At 37.4% G+C, this 23,937-nt stretch overlaps 1 protein-coding gene across 1 annotated transcript in view; it reads left to right on the plus strand.

Moving 5' to 3' along the window:
* The window catches only part of crispld1a (cysteine-rich secretory protein LCCL domain containing 1a), a 34,107-nt gene extending 23,172 nt beyond the window's left edge, over positions 1 to 10,935 (plus strand). Inside the window, exons 9-15 of the mRNA XM_056451106.1 lie at positions 3,486 to 3,552; positions 3,647 to 3,777; positions 3,857 to 3,900; positions 4,177 to 4,249; positions 4,372 to 4,447; positions 6,522 to 6,655; positions 7,049 to 10,935. Of these exons, the coding sequence (XP_056307081.1) occupies positions 3,486 to 3,552; positions 3,647 to 3,777; positions 3,857 to 3,900; positions 4,177 to 4,249; positions 4,372 to 4,447; positions 6,522 to 6,655; positions 7,049 to 7,100 (577 nt within the window). The 3' untranslated portion in view covers positions 7,101 to 10,935. The remainder of the gene's footprint in view (positions 1 to 3,485; positions 3,553 to 3,646; positions 3,778 to 3,856; positions 3,901 to 4,176; positions 4,250 to 4,371; positions 4,448 to 6,521; positions 6,656 to 7,048) is intronic.
* The last annotated feature ends 13,002 nt before the right edge of the window (positions 10,936 to 23,937 follow it).

A 23,937-nucleotide genomic window follows, 5' to 3' on the forward strand; every position in this document is an offset into this window, starting at 1 on the left:
TGGCTCTGACTTGTTTTTTTGTCATATTGTTTTAACATCCCATATTACCATTTTATCAGTTGTTCATACAATATTGCAGCATTTAGTCAATTCAATTCAATTCACCTTTATTTGTATAGCGCTTTTAAAATGTAGATTGTGTCAAAGCAGCTTCACATAAAAGGTCATAGTAAATTGGAACAGTGTAGTTCAGTTTTTAGTGTTTAAGTTCAGTTCAGTTTAGCTCAGTTCAGTGTGGTTTAATAATCACAGCTGAAAGTCCAAACACTGAAGAGCAAATCCAACGATGCGCAGCTCTACAGATCCTGAACCAAGCAAGCCAGTGGCGACAGCGAAGAGGGAAATAAAACTTTACTAATTGGCGAAAGTGAAGGAAAAAAAACCTTGAGAGAAACCAGACTCAGTTGGGCACGGCCATTTTAATTTCTCCGCTGGCCAAACGTCTTGTGCAGAGCTGCAGTCTCAGCGGCGGAGGCTGGAAGCTGGCCTCAGCGAAGATTCGTCTGTCCCTGGAGCGTCAAAGGAATCAGTCTCATGTTCTCCACTCCTCCATGACCACAGTAGCTGCTCGGGATATGGCCCGGTCCAGGATATGGAAACCTTGGGATCATCTCGTCGTTGGTCTTGGATCGAATCAGTGACTCTGCATGGTCTGAGGGCCTCGGCAAGAGTATCCCCAGGTGGAAATGGAGAATAAAGAGAATAATTAGCATAGCTGCTGTTCATAGTGTATATAAACAAGGTGCAGAAACCTGTGTGGAAGCCCGCTAAGTGGTGCACTGAGTGTATGCTTTACTAAACAGATTTTGAATAGGGAGAGTGTGTCTGACCCTCGGACGTTATCAGGAAGGCTATTCCAGAGTTTAGGCAGCCAGTGTAAGGAGGATAAAATTGAGGTGATGTGATCAAATTTTCTATTATACACTACTATATATACACTATATATACACAACTATATATACACTCACTGGCCACTTTAGGTATGCCTTACTAGTACCGGGTTGGACCCACTTTTGCCTTCAAAACTGCCCTAATCCTTCCTGGCATAGATTTAACAAGGTACTGGGAATATTACTATTTCTCCAGATTGTTGATGTCAGAGGTCAGAGGAGAATGGCCAGACTGGTTCGAGTTGATAGAAAGGCAACAGTATCTCCAATAACCACTTGTTACATCCAAGGTATGCAGAAGAGCATCTCTAAACGCACAACACGTCCAAACTTGAGGTGGATGGGCTACAGCAGCAGAAGACTAAGAACAGGAAACTGAATCGACAATTCGCACAGGCTCACCAAAATTGGACAATAGAAGATTGGAAAAACATTACCTGATCTAATGAGTCTCAATTTCTGCTGCGACATTTGGATGGTAGGGTCAGAATTTGGTGTCAACAACATGAAAACATGGCTCCATTCTGCCTTGTATCAACGGTTCAGGCTGCTGGTGGTGGTGTAATGGTGTGGGGGATATTTTCATGGCACACTTTGGGCCCATTAGTACCAATTGATTATCGTGTTAACGCCACAGCCTACCTGAGTACTGTTGCTGACCATGTCCATCCCTTTATGACCACAGGGTTTCTTGAAAATGACAATGAGTTCACTGTACTTAAAAGGCCTCCACAGTCACTAGATCTCAGTCCAAGAGCACCTTTTGGATGTGGTGGATTGGAAGATTCGCATCATGGATATATCAATATGGATCAAAATCCATATTGTATAAGGATCTATACCATGAAGGATTAAGGCAGTTCTGAAGGCAAAAGGGGGTCCAACCCTGTACTAGTAAGGTTTACCTAATAAAGTGGTCGGTGAGTGTTTACTATATAGAGATGAAAACATGTAATTTAGTTTACAATATATATACGGTTTTGCTGTGTGTTTTAAATGATCATCTGAAATGTCAATGCTGTCCATGTACGGTGATCTCTCCAGGCATGCTCTGTGCAGCATGCTGTATCAGGTGTCAAAACATTTTGTCAGTGACTTTCATCTTTAGGGGTCGCTCTAACCATAGATACATTGGCTGTATAATGACAACAGACCCCTCTCAGCCCCTCCAGTAACAGACGCAACCCAGACAAACTATCAGTAGGGATTTTGGCCGATACAAAACCAATACATCAGTTAACATCACACACACAAAAACAGGCCAGTGGAATGGAAAAAAAAACATGCAGGGTTTAGAGATCTTTTAAACGTTAATCAGCAGGGTTTCTAAAATGTTGGGAGATATTAATTAGACAGTTTACTGATAATGAAACTAATGAAGGTTCACTATCTTGCCAAAGGTTTTAGAACACCCCTCCAAATCATTGAATGCAGGTGTTCCAGTTGCTACAATGGCCACAGGTGTATACAGTCTAGCACCTCGGCATGCAGGCAGGTTGTACAAATATTTGTGAAAGAATGGATTGGTCTCATGAGCACAGTGAATTTAAGTGTGGTGCCATGATACTGCAAGTTGCCAAGTATGCAATAAGTCCATTTGTGAAATTTTCTCTCTACTAAATATTGGTCAACTGTGGTATTAAAACAAAGTTGAAGTAATTGGAAACAACAGCAACTAAGCCACAAAGTGGTAGTCCACACAAAATCAGAGCATAATTAGCCAGTATCTGCAGAGTAGAATAGCTACAGACCTACAAATTTCATGCTGCCTCTAGATTAGCTCAAGAAATATGAGTTGAAAGCTTCATGGAATGAGTTTCCATGACTAAGTAGCTGCATCCAGGCCTTATATAGAGTATAATGAAAAGTATCACATGCAGTCTCCTGTGGACATTTCCATTTCTCTATTCATAATGAATCATGCTCCCATCTGGTAATCTGATGGATGAGCTTTGGTTTGGTGGTGGTTAAAAGAGGATAATGGTATTTGCCTGACTGCATTGCACCAAGTGTAAAGTTTGGTGGAGTGGGAATTATGGTGCAGGGTTGTTTTTGAGGGGTTGGGCATGGCCCCTTAGTTCCAGTCAAAGGACGTCTTAATATTTTAGCATGCGATGAGATATTTAGACAATTATATCGCAACTTTTTACGAAAATTGTGGATGCCCCAATCCTGTTTCAACATGACTGCACACCAGTGCACAAATCAAGGTCCATAAAGACAGGGATGACTATATTTGGTGTGGAGGAATTTGACTGGCCTGCACAGAGTCCTGACATCAACCCGACAGAACCCCTTTGGGATAAATAAGAGTGGAGACTGGGATGCCTTCTGGTCCAACATCAGTCTCCTCAGTCTTATGGTATGGCTTTCCAGAAGAGTTAAAACTGTTATAGCTGCAAACCGAGGAGCAACTCCATATTAAACCCTACGGATTAAGATCACAATGTCATTAAAGTTCATGTGTTGAACATTATAACATTGCATTACAACGTTACTTATAGCCATCAAAATAAAGTATTGCTATTGTTTTTCCTTCTTGATATTTCTCTCTGCAGTTTTTGCTGTTCAAAAATATATTTTTTTTCTTTAAAGGTACGAGTGCCCTGCTGGTTGCTTAGACAGCATGGTAAAAGTGGTTGGAACTGTGTATTATGACATGGTAAACATGGCAACATTTAAACAACATTTTTATTTCAGTGTGTCATATGATGTGTAGTCTCAGCACTTCATGCTAACGATATCTTTGCCCTCAGCAATCCAGTATTTGCCGGGCAGGCATTCATTACGGTGTCATTGACAATGATGGAGGCTGGGTGGATGTCACAAGACAGGGCAGAAAGGACTTCTTCATTAAATCATATAAAAATGGACTTCAGTCCCATGGGTGAGCAATCTGTTCAAGATTAACCTTGAAGTGCATCAGAAATAACTCCATCTAACATTTTATATTATACATTGCACAGAAAGTACCAGAGTGCAAATGCCTTCACAGTATCTAAAGTTACAGGTAAGTTTTTCTAATGAAACATCTTATGATGTGTTACATAGTTCTATATAATACATGGTTTTGAGCAGTTAGATTGACAACACATTTCTGACATGGCTGTGCTAAATGTATGACTGCTTGTGTTAAAATTAAAATTGGGCTACTATGTTCTGCTCAGCTTCATTTGTTTGCTTGGTATCAATCTTTTTATTTTATACCAATATAAACCTACTTTAATTTGAAATAATTTAATACAGTACCTTTACCATTAATTTCATAATCTTTCTTTTATTCCAGTGAAAGTTATCACCTGTGACACTACAGTTTCAGTGCTGTGTCCTTACCAAAAGCCTGTAAGACACTGTCCAAGGTAAAACTCAATCTGCTGTCAGTGTTTAGACTTAACCTAGTTTTGAAGTGTTCCTTGCCAATTGTATTTGAAAGAACTGTTATAATTGTGAACCTTTCTGACCTGTGTTGTCTTTCCACAAGGATTTACTGTCCTCGAAACTGCTTGGAAGAAAATTCCCAGCTTTCTCGAGTCATTGGCACCAGAGTTTATTCAGATGTAAGCATTGTTCAGTTTTTTCTTCCCAAATTCAAACAAATTCAAAAGGGTTTGTTCACCCTTGTTCATCTTCAGAACACAAATAAAGAGGTTTTTGTCACTTTATTGGAAGACTACTGACCCAAAATTAAATCATTCAATCAGATTAAACAAATAACCCATTTGAATTAATCGATTTAGTTTTTTCAGGAGCGTTTTAGATTTTTTTAGATCATGTAATTTAGACCTTGATTCACATATACACATTGGTCAATAATAAATGTTCATAATTCAAATAACATTTGAGGTCAAATGAAGTGCATACAAGACAAAGCCCGCTACCATAATTCCACAGCCAAAACAAAAGGCCAAAACACACAGTGTTTTGTTAAAGAAAAGTAGTTTTAAATAATGTCGTACTTTCATTTGCATGTATGATCAAAATATAAGAGTAGTCTTTTTTATTTTAACAGTTTTCACTGTTAGTGACAAAATCATTCAATGTGCTGGTAGATTTCAGTTTCACTTTGTTCATTTAATCAAGTCATTTGACCACAACGAGCCAGGACAGGTTTTCCAAGCTTACTATTCTCAGCACTAAAATCCAGTGTGTGTGTGTTTGTGTGTGTGTGAGAGAGAGAGAGAGAGAGAGTCATTGCAGACTTTGTGCAGAATAATGCTTGAAAGAAGGGTCATTATGGACAGTTTTAAAAGTGAAATGCTTATTGGATTCTTTTAAAAGCTTTTTAAAATTAGTTTAAATGTAGAACAAAATGCATTGTTGTTCTTGTGCTTCAAGTAAGATAATGTCCGTCTGACTTATAAATGTTTCCAAATATTAGAGACTCTCCATGGAGGAAAATAAATTGCTTGATTAAAAATATCTTTGTTTTTTGAAGAGTGAACGCTGTAGGAATTACAACAACAAGTTTGCATATGTGCCTCCCACTTGTTAAGGGACCAAAAGTAATTGGACAGAATAATAATCATAAATCAAACTTTCACTTTTTTAATACTTGGTTGCAAATTCTTTGCAGTCAATTACAGCTTGTAGTCTGGAACACATAGACATCACCAGACGCTGGGTTTCATTCCTGGTGGTGCTCTGCCAGGCCTCTACAGCAACTGTCTTCAGTTCCTGCTCGTTCTTGGGGAATTTTCCTTTCAGTTTTGCCTCCTAGAGAATGTTTTCGATCTGGTCAACGGTTGTGAAGGGTGTGTTCTCCACCAGAGAAAGAATTCTTCAGTTGTCCACCAAAGTTGGTTCCATGGTCTTCTGTGTCTTTTGGTGTTGCAGAGCTCACTGGTGCGTTCATTCTTTTTAAGAATGTTCCGAACAGTTGTTTTGGCCACGCCTAAGGTTTTTGCTATCTCTCTCTCTTTGATGAGTTTGTTTTGATTTTTTAGCCTAATGATGGCTTGCTTGAGTGATAGCGACAGCTCTTTGGATCCCATCTTAAGAGTTGACAGTAACAGATTCCAAATGCAAGTAGCACAACTGAAATGATCTCTGCACCTTTTATCTGCTCATTGTAATTGGGATAATGAGGGAACAACACACACCTGGAAATGAAACAGCTTAGAAGCCAAGTGTCCACTTACTTTTGGTCCAATAACAAGTGGGGGGCACATATGAAAATTGTTGTAATTCCTACAGTGTTCACCTGATTTGGATGTAAATACCCTCAAAATAAATGCTGACAGTCTGAAGTTAAAGCACATCATTTTTTTTTCATTTCAAACCCATTGTGTTGGTGTATAGAGCCAAAAATATTAGAATTGTGTCAATGTCCAAATATTTTTGGACCTAACTGTATGTATACAGCCATATATGAATACATATAAGACATTATAGTTCAAATAAGTAAAAAAAATAATTCATTGGTTGAAAATTAAACAAATAAAATTTAAATGACAATATTTGCAATGAGTTTCACATATGAATTATATACAGTATATGCAATCCAATTCAATCCAAATTGAATATCATATATGTAATTTACATATGTTGCCATATATGCCATATAACAAACCCTTTTAAGAAAAAAGAATTATAAAAAAATAATATTTGTCATTTTTCTGCATTTGTTTTCAGAAATCTAGTATATGCAGGTCTGCAATCCATGCTGGTGTTGTAAGTAATGAGTCAGGTGGTTACATCGACGTGATGCCCACAGACAACAGGAAGCAATACACTTCATCGTACCAGAATGGTATAGTCTCAGAAAGGTAGGCTTTATCCCAAAACTGGCTCATGTGCACTCGGTGGAAGGCAGAGTAAGGGGCGGCCTGTCTCTCCCTAAGCTTTTACAATCACAGGCCATTACTGAGAAAGCTGATTAGGGTAGAGCCGTACCAGTGGTTCTACTCCAAGCATGGCAGAGTAAACTTTGTTAGTCACTCAGAATGTATGTTTAATAATGATGCACAAAATTAGCTTGAATTATTTTAGTTTACCATAGTGTACAAGAATGAAACAAAAACAGCCATCCCATCCACAGATTTGCCTCAAATACTTTACATCTTCTTACATTAAACAAGCTTTCCACCAAATGTCAGTCATTATGAACACAGTTCTGTTTAAGAAAACTCTGCTTATTTAACTTCTGTATTCTCTCTTAGCCTGCAGAACCCAGCGGGAGGAAAGGCATTCAGAGTATTCGCAGTTATTTGAGCATGTGCTGAAATCACGGTCACTCATCAACCTGTTCTGTTGATTAGGCTGTAATACTGGCCATTGAGAGGCTTTTTTTTCACTCTAACCAACCTGTATTTCCTTTCACACTAATGTTGAATGAAGTAGGTATTTGCTGTATAGATGGAAAGCCTTTCCAGTGCATCAAGCTGATTACCCATTTTATTGGTTGAAAAGTATGTGATTAAGGGAAGATTCAGGGAATGTGGTGTCTGTTTTGCAGAGAAAAAGCACTTACGGATTTTTTGTCTTGCATAATTTTCATTTCAGAAACTTTTATAGCGTATCTATGATATATTTTATTTTCATTATATGTTGGGGAAGTTCTCATCCATTTATAGTTTCGTTATTATTTTTTGTAACTGTATTTATTTTTATATATTGCTTTAAGGCAAGAAAAGACTGCTGATAAGGTTTTGTTAAGGTTTTTGCAAATTATTTTGATGATAATGAAGAATGTGGATAATCCTGCAGGGCAGGAGATTGCATCTAAATTTTAAGAACATCAAAAAATAAATAAATAAATAAACTTGTATGAAACGTCCACATTGTTAAACACTGTAAATAGCTTGTCGCGAAAAGCTTGTCTATAGAATTATTAGTAGGGTATATGCAGAAGTATGCGGAAGGACTTTTAGTTTTTTTTTTAGTAACCTGGGTCAAGCATTTCTGGTGAACTGTATGACATTACAAAATCTGCGCATTTAAGGTCTGCTTTTAAAAATCAATGATGTCCACTGCCTGATTGATTTACAATGCATCCGGAAAGTATTCATATCGCTTCACTTTTTCCAATTTTTTTTATGTTACAGCCTTATTCCAAAATGGATTAAATTCATTTAATTCCTCAAAATTCTACACACAATAGTCCATAATGACAATGTCAATCCTGTCTCGGAGGTCTACAGACAATTCCTTTGTCTTCATGCTTGGTTTGGGCTTTGACATGCACTGTGAACCATGCGAACTTATAAAGACAGGTGTATGCTTTTTCAAATCATGTCTAATCAACTGAATTTACCACAGGTGAACTCCAATTAAGCTGCTGAAACATCTCAAGAATGATTAGTGGAAACAGAATGTACCTGAGCTCAATTTAGAGCTTCACGACAAAGGCTGTGAATACTTATGTACATGTGATTTTTTTAGGTTTTTTATTTTTAATAAATTTGCAACAATTTCAAAAAATCTTTTTCACATTGTCATTATGGGGTATTGTGTGTAGAATTTTGAGGAAATTAATGAATTGATTTCATTTTGGAATAAGGCTGTAACATAAAAAAATGTGGAAAAGTGAAGCGATATGAATACTTTCCCGATGCACTATACGATATAAAGTGGGTTTCAGAATGTACAAGAAGCTCTGCATTAAATTACATTTTCCCTCGCCATGTCTTTAAATCATGAACATTTATTTTACCCCAGTATGTTCAATGGCTTTTTATCTGGTTTTACGCTTGGACAACTAAATGAATGCTGAAGTCTATTTAACTGATTGTGTTTTAATTATATCACAACATCGATGCTGTAAAAGGAACCGTATAAAATTGAAATGTCACATTAACTGTTTATCAGTATGGGAAGAAACACTAGCTGTGCATATACCCTATTGAATTGAATTGCATTGTTCATAGATTACTGTATGTAGTGTACCATGAATTCAACTGTATTATCATTTAAAATAGGTTCCTTTTTAGTAGTGAATTGTCACCCACTACCTAAAAGTGCCCTTTTTTGCTATTTTAAAGATTTTCTAATTCATCAGTAAATACTTGTACATTTACATTCATGTAAATCCAGTTAAAAAAAAAAACTTTCATTTTCTCATAATAGACATTGCAGAATCACCTCTTTTTTTACATGTCATTTAACAAAGTTCATTTAAGGATCTAAAAGAGTCTTCTATGCTCTGATTACCATCATTACCATATCTGAATTTCAGCTCCAGAGGCTTCCTCTTTTTTTTGCAGTGATATGAACAGTAATGATGGTGTCGATTTAAGCGTATCAGAGCCTGAGTCTTCATATTTTAGAAATGCATGAAAAGTGGAATTACTTTTGCAGTAAATGAAAGAGCATCTTCTGGACATGTCGAAAATGTGAGCCAGACTTTTTCAGGCCTCAAGTACAAATAAAGCAATCACAGGAAGCCACAAGCTGGTTTTACTTTAATTTGGAACAAACCTACATTTTACCAAACCGCTATAAACGCTTTAAGAAAGTTAATATTTAGAGAAATAAAAGCATAACAGTGGCACTTTAAGGTGCAGTGGTGTTAGCGAAATTTCAGGAAGATTAAATCTTAGGAACACCCCTGACAGGCAATTTTAGACTTGTTGTTGGTTCCCTTGGTTTGTTTGGTCTAGATCCAAAAATATTAAGAGACATTTAGCATTTTCACAAAAATCACTGTTCTGCTACAATATTAAATATTTTCATAGTTCATTTGGTTTTATGAGGCAATATTTCTACAGTATATGGAGCAGAATTTGTCATATGTAGGTTAACACTTATCTCATCAGAGCACACCTGTTCCTGGATTCCACTCATATCAGTCATCCATCACAATTAATGGACACCACCTCTATGTGCTTTTGGTGGCTATCCTTGCAGCTGACATTATATTGTTTATCATTTTGTATGTTTTTGGAACCAAATTTTTTGTTAGGCTTTTCACAGTATTTTTGCTCCAGAATAACTTCATTCAGAGGCATTGGTAAAACAAACCTTGCTATATTTACTCAGTGTACATAATAACTAACTTATAGAAGCTACATTATAAATCATATATTGTGATAAAGCCTGGTTTGTAGGTCCTCATTCAAGTGATCTGGTCCAGAATTAGTTTGTGACTGTGATTGTCCATGAAGGTCATCAGTCCACTGCTCTTCACCAAGTACAAACACAGATACAGGGACACTGGATCGTTTTAAAGCCAGTCGAGTCGAGTCATCAGCGGATCACTCGTCTGTGTTTGCACTCGGTAAACATCGGTGAATTTCTGTTGAGCAATGGTAAATACTATGGCAAATTAGCACTGTTAGAGAACATGCTCAACAGCACTTAAATGTTAGCAGGAAATTGATGTTTTTCCAAAATTCAGTTTCATGACAAGTATAATATAGTGAAAGAATCAGTTCGTTAACTTGAGTTTGATAAATGGCATCTAAAACGTGTGTTTGGGAAAGAAATCGTTATCTAACTAGTGCCATTTTCCTTAACTTAGCTGAAAATGAATCCCATTGTATTTTCGCTATCCATTTCGAAAGGACCGTCGCGTCACTCGGAAGGTGGTGAAATGATAAATGTGTGTCACTTTCTCTTTGCTGATAAGATATACAGCCAGGTTCACAATGTTCCTTTGGGAGGAAACCAGAGCTAAACACTTCTGGGTTTCTTCTCACCACAGCCTCAACTTCTCTTTTAAAATGGCGCCACATGAAATAAGTCTATTCCAGCATATGTTTTACACAGCTCTTCCGGCCCAGTACTGAGAAACATGAGGCATTAAATGTCAGCAAAAATCACGGATGATAATCATCCCAGTGTGCATGAGCTTTAACAGAGGTATTGAACAAGACCTACAATAGAACCAAACCTGCAAGTGTGAACACACCCTTAACTTTGCAAATGGTGCTCTTTTCTGCTTTATTTGGAATGATAGAAATATTTACAATTGAATTGAGATACAACAATAAACAATCTAGCAGTTGGCACTTTACAATGTTGGATAATGTATGCATGATTGTTCTGTACATACTATTTTGTGTTTTCTACCTCACATTGATTAAAATAAAAATTCAATAAACTTCAGTAATCCCACCTAATGTCTAAAAATATTGTGTGTTTTCAGATAATGATGTGATTTTTATTGTTGTAATTATTTTCTGGAAAACCAGGACTGGCACAATTCATGGACCCAGAGAAACGATTGAGGCCATCTGTCTGTAATGAAAACCAGATGGAATAATTTTCAGTGTTTACTGCTCTCTCACCCCAAAAACAATTCCCTCACGGATTATAGAGTCGTTTTATTGAGCAGCACAATTGCACATTACTTTCATTCATTCAGGTTGATGGATTCAGTAGATCTAATTTACCAGAAGAATTGAATGTCTTCTCGGTAAGAAGGATGGGTAGATAACTACTAAACCAGGTGCTTCTAGTTGAGTATTAGACAGCTGCAGTTTCATACACTCCATGCCTTATTTTAAATAACTTGTTTATTAGAAGTCCACTTTGTCAGTGCTGCCTGACTCTTTTCAGATCTGCCACAGTCGCAGTCTGCTGCGCCATTGAAAGTCATTATTTATGGCCAAAGTCCAAAACATCATTCTCCATCCAGCTTGTGTTCCACCTGAACACCTGTGCTCCAGAAACAACTTAAGTGTAATTACTAGCCAGCACACTGACATCATAACAAAACAGAGTAATGCAGGGTGACTGCCACACTAACATATGCTTATAATATAAAGTGCCACTAACATAGTAATGACACAATTTCAACACCTTGATAACTAACTTTGCCAGTTTATTGGAGTTAGGTCTCTTTGGATGGAACCCAGCAGACACAGGATGTCAACATGACATCAGAATGATATTGTACCCCAACGTCGTGTGACATTGCATTTTTATTGGAAATGAAAAGCGGGTTGAAGTCAGAACCCAACATTAGGCGAGCATCAATGTCCAACGTCGGATAGATATTGTATTTCGTCTACTTTCCACCGCAACCTAAACACAACAAAATATCATTGTCTAATGACGTTACTACTTGACATTGTGTGGGCGTTACCAATATGACATCTATCAGATGTTGGATTTTAGTTGAGAAAAAAAGTCAGTATTTGACATCAATATGACGTTGGTCTGAGATGTTGGCTCGATGTTCAATTTTGGTCACATTTCACATCATTATTGAACGTCAAAATGACATTGTCCTTAGACGCTGGCAACATAAATACAACCTAATATTAATGTCTTATGACAATGTGTGTCTGCTGGGAAGTTACTCCAAAAAGCAATAACGTAGGAAATGTAGATAAGTGTTGCCATTGCTTTCTTAAAGCAGAGTCAACAATGTACATCTAGCTAATTGTTCTCACAGAATAAAGACTTATGTGCTAATCAGCAAAGATAAAAAAACTTTATTCAGTCAAATCAATTGGCTTGATGAACATTATACCACTTATTACATACTTGCCACAAAAGTAAACAATTAATTACTTACTCCCAGGGTAATATTATCTATGTTAATATTTAGCTGCAGGGTGATGCAGTGGCACAGTAGGTAGTGCTGTCGCCTCACAGCAAGAAGGTCGCCGGTTCGAGCCTCGGCTGGGTCAGTTGGTGTTTCTGTGTGGAGTTTGCATGTTCTCCCTCCGTTCGTGTGGGTTTCCTCCGGTTGCTCCGGTTTTCCCCCACAGTCCAAAGACATGTGGTACAGGTGAATTGGGTAGGCTAAATTGTCCGTAGTGGGTGAGTGTGTGGATGTTTCCCAGAGATGGGTTGCGGCTGGAAGGGCATCCGCTGCGTAAAACATGTGCTGGATAAGTTGGCAGTTCATTCCTCTGTGGCGACCCCGAATTGATAAAGGGACTAAGCCAAAAAGAAAATGAATGAATGAATATTTAGCCACACCATGCTGTTGTTAACATCTAATTTTTCACACGGTACGTTGTTAGTCCAACCCCACAACCTGGAGGAACAGGACATACCCACATTCACTACGGACAATTTAACTTATCGAAACTTCACAGAAATGTCAACTGACTCAGCCAGGGCTTGAACCAGCGACCTTCATGCTGTAAGGAGACAGCGCTACCCACTGCGCCACCATGTTGCCCAAACAATTAATTTAGGAAAATTAACAATTAATTAGACGCAACAATTTTATCTTTTTGAGTTAAAATCAAAATTTGTAATGATATTTACCTCATAACTTGATTCATGACTAATAGAGTTTATTATTTCTGCAACCAAGCACACTGAAAAATTGTTGTCCTATAATGCATTGTGTTTTGCTTGTTCCTTTGTTTGTTTTTTCTTTTCTTTTTTTCTTGCACATTTTGTAAATCTGTTATCTGACACATTCAGTTCAGTTCATGGAGCTCTCTCCAAATGAGCCAAGTTCTCAGTTAACCACTGTCCTAGTTACGGTGCACCACAAAGGTCAGCGTTTGGTCCCTTTTATTTGTTAGAAACAATTTACCTCTTGGAAGATGTTTTTTTTATGCAATAATCCAGTTTTGTGCATAAGTCTACTTTGCATCTTTAGACGGAAACACAGCTAATATGCCTAAATGCATTGAGTTGCTGCCATAAGATTTACACAACACAGGCTCATTAGCCACATTTCCACTGTCAGGCCAGTGCAAGCCAGGGCTTTTATCAGGCCGGGCCATGCCAATAGCCCGGGAGCATGAGCAGTGAGGCCGAAATCATGTCACGTTTCCACTGTCGGGCTAGTAGCTTGCAGCGCGTCATGCAAACCCCGCCCCCAGAACGTCCCCTGAATCAAACGTCACACAACCCGCCCAGTTCAGCAAGAATCAGGCAGATAGATACAGCACACCATCGCATCATCATGAAACGATTAAAACGGAGACAACCGAAACAAACAAATGACACAAGCCTATGTATTTTCATTCATTATATTTGTTTACTCGCCGACCGACTGTTGGCATTGTACATTGAGTGGTCTCGCCACTAATGGAGGGATGACCCAGCGCACCATCCATAATTCAAAACCACAGAATTTATCCGGTAATAACTCAGTATAAAATGTATTAGAAAAATGTAAAGGAAACCGTTAAGAGTTTCAGGACATAAGAGCAAGAAATAAAATATACTTAAAACTACTTTATCATTTTATGCAACACCCTTACATTTAAAAGGGAAACATAAGGGTGATTATAAGCAAAAAGACCCCTAGCCTATAAGGTTATTTATGGAATCTTAAACTGACCAGCTAAATGTTTTTCTTTCCCTTATTTAATTATTTTTTTGGTGCATGTACTCCTGTGCGATTGGAAAACTAGTAATGGCAGCACGCCATCTTTACCAGACTTGGGCAGACTCTCCGCCTCTCCTTTCACTCCGCCCGAAGCCCCAGCTGGCCCTCTTGCTCCGGAAGTGACAGTGGAAATGCGACTGACCCTGGCTCACTCGCTTAGGGTGTGATAGTGGCAACGTGTCTTCTGGGGAGTTCAAATTATGTAGCCAAAGCTATGTATGGCTGCATTTCATCTTTAAAACAAACTGTGTCGGGCGGTATGGACTCCGCTGTCAACTTCTGCTTCTTTTCATGCTACCAGCTGACCGCTTACCTCCATGTGGACAGCTTTTCCAGTGTTACCAGTTTGCCCAGTAGTTTGGTACGTCGGTGGACTTGAGACGCAGAGAGAAGTTGACCGCGGTGACAGGGTTCAAGTCTGGCGAAGAACGGTTCCAGACATAAAATAAACAAGTAAATAACAGGGTGGAAACATGGTAAGACCTAAAAATGTGGTAGAAATTCTGTGTCTGTGAGGACATTTCTTTTTCTGGATTGCTTTTGAAAAAACTGTCGGTTGGGTTTTGGGAAGGGGGTGGTCAGGTCAATCGGTGCTTTTGAAAACATCATTGGTTGAGTTTAGGGAAGACGGTAGGTGGGGGGATCAGTCAGTCGGTCAGTCAGTCAGTAGGTCAACAGCAGCCTCTGGGGGATTTACGCGAGAACCACAGATGCGAATGGCACTCATAAAAAAATTAGAGATCTGAAAAGGCGTACACAGCGGCCTCTGATGGATTTCTGAAAACAAAAACACACCTCCTGGGATGTATTTTGTAATCTCCAGAAATGTATATGGGGTACGTTTCAATAACGAGTCTGGGTTGGATTTACTGATTAGATATTTGTACATAATAGGTACATAAAAAAAAACTGGCAGTTACTGTATAAATCCAAACAGAAGGATGTGTGTAATGAAAAGGGCCAGTTGACCAAATAGCGCATGTAGGACTGTCTTTGGAAATCAGAAGTTCATGCAGGACAAATGAGGCTGGGTGTTCCCACAACTTTCCATCGACACACGTGCAGCGGTTGGCAGCAGCAGATTGAAGATGTTTGTACGAGTGATGAAAGACAAACCTCAGGACTTATGTTTTTTTGAGAGTCATTTGTAATAACAGTCACCATTAATAACTTTCTAAGCTGCAGTGTGATGAACTGAATCGAGAGCAGCATATTTTTCTCTTTCTGTTCTTTGGAATATCTTCAACAATCTTACTCATTCGTTTTTCTATTTACATGCTACATTTTCCTAAACCTTTGAAAGTGATTCAGTCTGGCAAGCTCAAGGTTGTTGACGATGAATTGAAATATTATGGTGACCAGAGGTAATGTCTGCCTTTTTACGCCCACCTTTTCCTTGGCATCAGAATTGAACTTACGGATGAAGGGAAGCGCTAAAAATATGACTCTCAAATTGAATATATTTTGAGTGGAAGGAGCTTCTCTTGACCTGCCAAATAAGTCTTATAATTAGACCTATTTCAGACAGAAACCCAAAGTAAATATGAAAGAGTTTAAAATATTATTTAATTACAATCTAGGCTACCGAAACACAAACTCCAGATTGTTTCAGCACGTTTTAAATTAATGCGAACGTTCACGTGAATAAGTGATTTGATTTATTACTTCTGACATGTTAACAGAACTAATAACACCTCACTCCAAGTACAGTCAGCATCCTATTTGTTCAAATGAAAATAACAAGACTGTTCCTTTTGCAACTTACCACAAATTTCACACAAAGTAACCTGTCATTCAAAATAGAAAAACAGCAAATACAGAAAAGGGAGCAAATTGACAGCAATGAACAATCCATACAGCAGATGAGGTGTCAGATGTGCTTCATATTGAGTAAATACAAGGTACCCGTTCTGAGCCAAATGTCAAATTCCTTTACTTTCCCATGTCTTTCACAAACAATAAAGCTTAATTTCCATGACCTACAGTATAATTAATAATTTTAGAAATTGTAAAGTGATTATGTTGTGCAGTCACTCTAGAATGTAATGATTCTGCGGTCACTGAATTTAATGTAAAATGTGTTGCAAAATTAAGCAAATAGTGCAAAAATAAGAGGAGGACAGAATTTGCTAAAATTGGACCAGCCTGGACATTGTTCACATTCCTTTCACACCATCTGCCTGGTTTCATATTAAATTAAATTTTTGTATGGAAGATGGTCTCCTGGTGTTTAATACCTTGATTTGTCATAGACAAGGCATGTTGATGCTCTTTGGTGTATGACCTGTTTTAGATGCGTCATTTGAAGGCTGATTTTGAAAATGTAGCCCTGTATAGACTTTTGGAGATCACAAATTATGTAGCCAGAAGTACACATGGCTGCATTTAGTCATTAAACAAACCTAAGAGGTGGTATGATGCCGTTCCTTTTCGTTTACCAGCTGACCGCTTACCGCCATATGGATAGCTTTCCCGATGTTATCAGTTTGTATAGTTGCTTGCGGTGTACGTTGGCAGACTTAAGACGCAAAGTGGAGTTGACTGCGACGATGGGGTTCAAGTTTGGTGAAGAACGGTTCCAGAAACCAGGTAAGACAAAAACAAAAGCCAAAATGTAAAATAAAGTAAATAACAGGGTGAGAATGTGGTAAAATCTGAAAACATGGTAAAAATCAGGAGCTTTTATTTTATGGATTGCTTTTCAAAACACTGTTGGTTGAGTTTAGGGAAGTGGATGGGTGCTGATCAATCAGTGCTTTATCAAATATTATCAGTTGGGTTTAGGGAAGGGGGTGGGTGGGGATATCGATTGGTTGGTCAGTTAGTCAGTCAGTCAGTCTGTCAACAGCTACAGTTGAAGTAAGAATTATTAGCCCCCCTCAATTATTGCCCCCTTGTTTATTCCCCCCCCCCCCCCAATTTCTGTTTAGAGAAGATTTTTCTTCAACACATTTCTAAACATCATAGTTTTATTAACTCATTTTTATTAAATGATTTACTTCATCTTTGCCTTGATGACAGTAAATAATATTTGACTATATTTTCTAGACACTTTATACAGCTTAAAGTGACATTTAAAGGCTTAACTAGGTTAATTAGGTTAACTAGGCAGGTTAGGGTAATTAGTCAAGTCATTGTACAATGATGGTTTGTTCTGTAGACTATAGAAAATATATATAGCTTAAAGGAGCTAATAATTTTGTCCTTAAAATGGTGTTTAAAAAAATAAAAGCTGCTTTTATTCTAGCCAAAATAAAACAAATATGACTTTCTCCAGACGAAAAAATATTATCAGACATACTGTGAAAATTTGCTTTCTCTGCTAAACATCATTTGGGAAATATTAAAACAAGAAAAAAAATTCAAAGGGGGGCTAATAATTCTGACTTCAACTGTACGTGAGAAGAGCAGGTGCGAATAGCATTTACGAGAGAAATTTGAGATTTCAAAAAGCATACACATCCTCTGGTGGATTCACAAAAACAAAAACAAAAAAATGTAGCTCCTGTGATGTATTTGGTGCTTTCCAGAAATGTATATAGGACTACGTTTTCAGAATGAGCCTGGGTTGAAATTTTTACAATAAGGAGTAGGTCAAATCTTACTCTAACAAATCTCTGTTTCTCATATCAAAAATGTTAACATGAAGCTATTGTTGGAGAGATTTTACCACAGTTATTGTTAAGAGTTAAAGACTTTCTCTCCTTGTTTCTTTAAGCGTTCCATTTATATAAGTTCTTGAATATAGTTCTTGCATATAGTTCTTAAAGTCAAAAAGAAAAAAGAACTAGAAAGAAATGGTAGAAATATTGACCTAAATTTTGAGATAGGTCAACGTGACGCAAATCATTTTTAGGCAGTTAGTTTATTTTCCCCTGCAAAAAAAAAAAAAAAAACACCCACCAATGGGTACAGGTATTTTAACAGGTTTAACAGTTGACAAATGGGAAAAAAAATGCAGTAAAAAATAGTCTAACCATAACAATAGGCCATTTATATGTTATAAATAGTACAGAAAAAAATCTCAACAAATGGGATGTAAAAATGACAAACAAAAAAATTCTTGATATTCCATAACTCTAATCACTGACTTTCCATCTCTGGAGTAACCTTTAAAATTCCATGATATTCCAGAAAGTCTACGACCTAGAACCCTGTAAATAAAGCTTCTCTTGTTTCCACTTGAATGCAGCCATTTTGTGCTGAGTAAACCTTTTCCTTTGAACATATTCTGTGCCATGGTTTTTGTATGATATTTTACTCAAATGTACTAGAACTGGTTAAAATAATAAGACTGTTATTGTTATCTTTAAATAAGCAAAAATTTTCTTTTTTTCATTTCCACCTTGGAAGTAATTGTAATTGCTGCCATACATTCTATTACATGCAAAAACTCCATCAACAAAAGCCCAAGGAAAACATTTGCTCATTTGAGTAACAAAAACTGTACCGTTTTCTTACAGGATGTCAGATTATAACCATAACAAAGTTTTGCTTCAGGTGTGAACCATATGTACGGTCTCTTAAAGCAAGCACACAAGAACATCTAATATCCGAGTTCTTCTCTCAGGAGATTCCCAGCTGCTGGTGTTTGTGAATTAATAATCGGATCCAAGGAAAGATTTATGATGAAAGTCTTGGTAAATGCATATGGTGTACTTTTCTCACATATTATTATTCTTAAACTGCAGACCCAAAAGTTACTTTGTTGATCTTAAAGACAATAAGTCCTGCTGTCTTACTGTTTTACTGAAGCAATGGCACATTGGTGAAATGAGGAAGTGGCGTTAACTACAGGAAATGGCGCAGACTTTAGAGCACTGTCTATTTTGGCCTTCCTTTGAGAAGGAATCTAGGTCAAATAGGATGATGATGGGAAGAATATTGTTATTTCTTCAAATCAAATACAGAAGAAATCAAGCTGGAAATGAGTGAATATATGAAATTATTTTCTGAAGGAAAGTATGATTAGGCATATTTATTCATGTTATATTACAATAATGACTCAGAAAAGCCCAAAATAACTTTTTTCTATACATATATGCATACACTATATACTATATTTGTCATGTCATGTTTTCATAGTTTCTCTTTTGTTGTTGTTATGTACAATTAATAATGTACATTATGTAATTTTCACGATCACCAGCGATCTAACCCTTATAGATCGCTTGAGAACATTCACTTTCACTCTAATTCTGCTACCATGTGAACTACATCTCCCTTCAGGCACCACACACACACACACACACCTGTTCTGGGTCTCCATTGATTACACAATCACACAGTTGGGAGTTACTCAAGACTGATTACATGGACCATATAAACAGCCCACACATACAAGGTGCATCCCAAATCCTATACTCATGCAATATTCTACGCCATTTTGTAATATAATTAATGCTAGTAGGGCATTCACACTGAAGACTAAAAATAGTAAGTGCACTGTAAATAGCCAATAACGCACTTATTCAACCGCCACAATCAAGTTTGGAATGATGGACACTTCACGCACTCAACTAACACAGCTTTGCTCACGTAGCGGAAGGGGCGAAGTCAGGGACAGACTGGGCATAGGGAGCACTGTGACATTTCCCGGTGGCCTGATGGTCAATCCGGCCTGCCACCATGACTCTGGCCTGCCGCCTAACCCAACCCCCCTTCACTTATTGATCACAACATGCGGCCTAAGCTACAATAACTTTTCCCAGGTGAAAATGCTGTCTCAGTCCGCCCCTGGGTGGAGTTATCGACGTTGGATTTCAATGTTGTTTTTTTATTTATTTTGGATTGTGAAAGCAAAATTCTCCGACAACAGTGATTAACAGTATTAGGTAGTTTGGTCAATTATTTCAGGCCTGTGACTTGACTACGCTTATGGATTTGCCTTTATGTACCTGTTTAGCCCTGTGTTTGACCATTTCCTGTACGACCACTCTTTAATAACTCTGCACATAGATCCTCAACTCTGTTGTTCAGCATCTGCTTTATGACATTATTATATATCTGTATACTGTACAATGTACTTTATAAATATTATTCATCACAGCTGAGATAGATTGCAAGCCTTGAGCTAGATAAAGGCATTGAGCCTTTTTCAATACTGAAAAAGCAAATCTAAAAGAAAAACTGACTACTCACAACATTCCATTGTAATTCTTAAAAATTTGATGCTGCTATAAATATTCAATGTCACTTACATTTGGCACTTGGTGAGTTTTAAATGGCTTTATTTTAATCCTTTTACAAGATGTAAGATAAGTCTTTTGTGTCTCTTGAATATGTCTGTAAAGTTTTAGCTCAAATACACATCAGATTATTTATCATACAAAGTAGAATATGGCCATTATGGCCTCACAACAAAGTGTGGCTGGTTTTCTATCTTGTGTCTTTAAATGCAAATCATCTGGTTCTCCATCTCACCTTCCAACGTTTGTGTCTGCTTATCCTTCACTTTGTCAGATAAACAGCCGTCAGTGACAGAGATCACACAAACGAAACAGAAATCCAGCTGATTAGTCAAAATTAGTTGAGTTTATTCAAGCCTTTCTGAAATGATGAGTCTCACACATGCTGTTACCAAATTTTGCACTAAACACCAATGCTTTGTACTGTTTTTGCTCTCATACAATGTTGTACTGACACAGTGCGGCTGTGGTGATTCCATCGGTTATGAATGTTTAATGTTTTACTCTCTTCGCAATTACAAACATGAACTGATATAAAGACATTATAAACTTATAAAACTCAACCTTGATGGTCAGCTGATCACAGAGAATTGGAACAGATCTTTTGATCCCCGTTTCTTTACAAGCCCTGTTCTGTGGACATGTTTATATAGGTTACTACAGAGACATCACTGGCATTTTGATTCTATTTATAATGTCAGGAAATAAAAATATAGAGACTTGTTGTGGTTATTTCACTCTGTGGATACACTATACCTACACACAGTTCTGTTAAAACAGCTTCCAAAAGTTCGTTTTGCATCATAGGTGCCCTTTAATTTTAGATTATAATTTAAAATATATAATTAAAAAAATTTTATTACTTTAATAAAAACCTACTATAGCCTCTGTGTCATTTAATATATGCAAAGGTCTGTTTATTTGGTTGACATGCATTATAGCAGATTGCAAGACGCATTTCTGGTCACAAACTGTGGTGAGCTGAGTGAGTTTGTGCTACTCATCCACGTCACCACTGACCTTTCTCTGTTTATAAAATGGGTTTCATTTCGCTTCTTTTTCCATGTTCACACATGAGCCGTTGTCAGTACCCGAGGGGAGGTAAAAGAGTCGCTTTGTCTTGATGAAATGGCAGCAGAGGCCACACATGTCTCTGCCAAAACAAGCCGAGATTCAGAGCTCCACAAACTTCACCTGTTTTATATTAAACCTGTCAGATTAAATGAGTGAGCCGATAAACTGCTGCGAATACAGAGTGAGCCAAAATACACGCCTCTACCCCCTCACTGGCCCTATAGTTTCCAGCTGATCCCATGAACGATTCGCTGGCAGTGACAGCTTATGAAATAAATATCTGGTTTGAAGTCAGCAACAGTTGCTTGTTAATCAGTTCATTTCCTCTTCAGTTGAAAACTTGTACAGCAATAAACCATACCGGATAATAAGTATTTAATGAAGTCTTACAATCACTTGTTGCATACAAGAAAAATATATTAATGTATTAAAAAATAACACCCATTTTATAACATTTTAATGCTATATTTAAAACTAAATCTTAAACAACCACTGGGATATTTTAACACTACAATACTTTTCACAATAACAACTGTGTTGGTACTGTATACCACACACATGAATGTGATATTACTTTCATGCAACAAATCAGTGGCACAAGTGTATAAATAAAAAGAAAGATCAGTAGACCGTCTTGTTGTGTAAAGATAAATAAAAAAAACATTAAAACCCTCTTTTGTAATTTGATAAATGTTACTTTAGAACTAGTAATGAAACAATGCTGAACTTCTTCACAGTAGTTAAGTTTAATTGATCAGCATAATACATCTGCAAATGCCAGTTTACTGCCAGTAAAACTGTACTGGGCCAAAAGGAACCCCTATGTTAACAGTTTCCAGAAGTGCCGCTGACTTCTCTGGGCTCCGAGGCATCTGAGATGGGCCATCACACAGTAGAAACGTGTACTGAATCAGGTATTTCAGGCATTTTTTTGGAAAAAAATGGACGCCATGTACTTCGGACCATAGAATAAAAGGATCATCCAGACTGTTACTAGCAACAAGTCCAAAAGCCAGGGTCTGTCATGGTATGGGGTTGTGTCAGTGCCCTTGGCAAAGGTAACTTGCACTTCTGTGATGGCACCATTAATGCTGAAAAGTACAAGTAGATTTAGGAGCACAATATACTGCCTTCTTTTCCAGGGACACCCATGCATATTTGAACAAGACAATGCTAAACCACATTCTACACACAGTATATAGTCCTGGCTGTAGAGGAAGAGGATACAGGTAATTGACTGGCCTGCCTGTGGTCCCAACCTGTCTCCAATTGAGAATGTGTGGTGCATTTTGAAGCGCAAAATGCGACAACGATGACCCTGTACTGTTGCCCACCTTAAAGGGGGTCACACACCAGAAGCGATGTTCGGCGACATGCATTTCAGAATTCTAAATAGGTTTCTATCAGGCTACACACACCGGCGCCACAAGTCGGCGTCTGTCCATTGCACCCAGCCATGACTCAGGACACTTCATATTTCTGCTGCGCCTCAAAGCGCAATCTGAATAGTTGAATTTTAAATAGGATGCGAATGTGCGCGTCTGGAGTGCGATACTTCCAACTGTCATGTGCGTGCCATGTAGCGGCGCATGCGGTGTGTGAACTGCTTAAGACTTGTTTGGAGGGAGAATGGGACAAAATTACTCCTGAAACACTTTAGCATTTGGTTTCTTCCATCCCTAAACATCTTTAAGTGTTGTGAGAAGTAATGGCAACATTACAACGTGGTAAATGCTGTTCCAACTTTTTTTTTTAAATGTGTTGCAAGAACCAAAATGGGAAGACGTGTTTATTAAAAAAAAAATCATAAGGAACATATTAAATAATGTTCTGTTATATTGTCTGCTCTGAAATTAAATTTAGAAATCACTTTCTATTTTATTTGCATTTTCCATACTGTCCCAACTTTTTCTGATTTGGGGTTGTAAAAATTCCATCTTCTAATTGACCAAAAACATATTTCAAATCCCAAATAAAAGGTCACCACCAATTATTTTATATTATGCAAAAGTATGCAAAACAATAATCTGAGCAGATATTAAACCTCTTAAAGTTGGGAACGCCAGTAGAAACAATCCATTCTTCTTTTCTTTTTAACCACAAAGCTAATTTTGCTTGACCATATAAAAAGTAGCAACACTTTTGTAATGCATAAAACATGATGATAATAATAATAATAATAAAAATAATAATAATAATAGTGTGCCCCTCCAAGTCATGAGATGATACATTAACAGGTCATGAGTTTATGCTGGTCAAGTTGTACATTTAATTAATACTCTCTCATACAGAGAGTTACGTTTAGCTTAAACTAAAGTGTTAATTAATAAATTAATTAACATACATATAAGTGGCAGCCATTATTCACACGAGTGACACATTCATTAGTTCTTGATTAGCACTTACTCCTTCAACAGACATTTAATTGACTATGAGAAACTTTGCAAGTACATGTCAACTTACACTAACCCTAACCTAACAGTCTACTTATAATCTAATGAAAATTAGTTGGCATGTAGATGCAATGTAACTTAAATTC

Source organism: Danio aesculapii, chromosome 24 (assembly GCF_903798145.1).
Source record: "Danio aesculapii chromosome 24, fDanAes4.1, whole genome shotgun sequence".
Taxonomy (NCBI): Eukaryota; Metazoa; Chordata; class Actinopteri; order Cypriniformes; family Danionidae; genus Danio; species Danio aesculapii.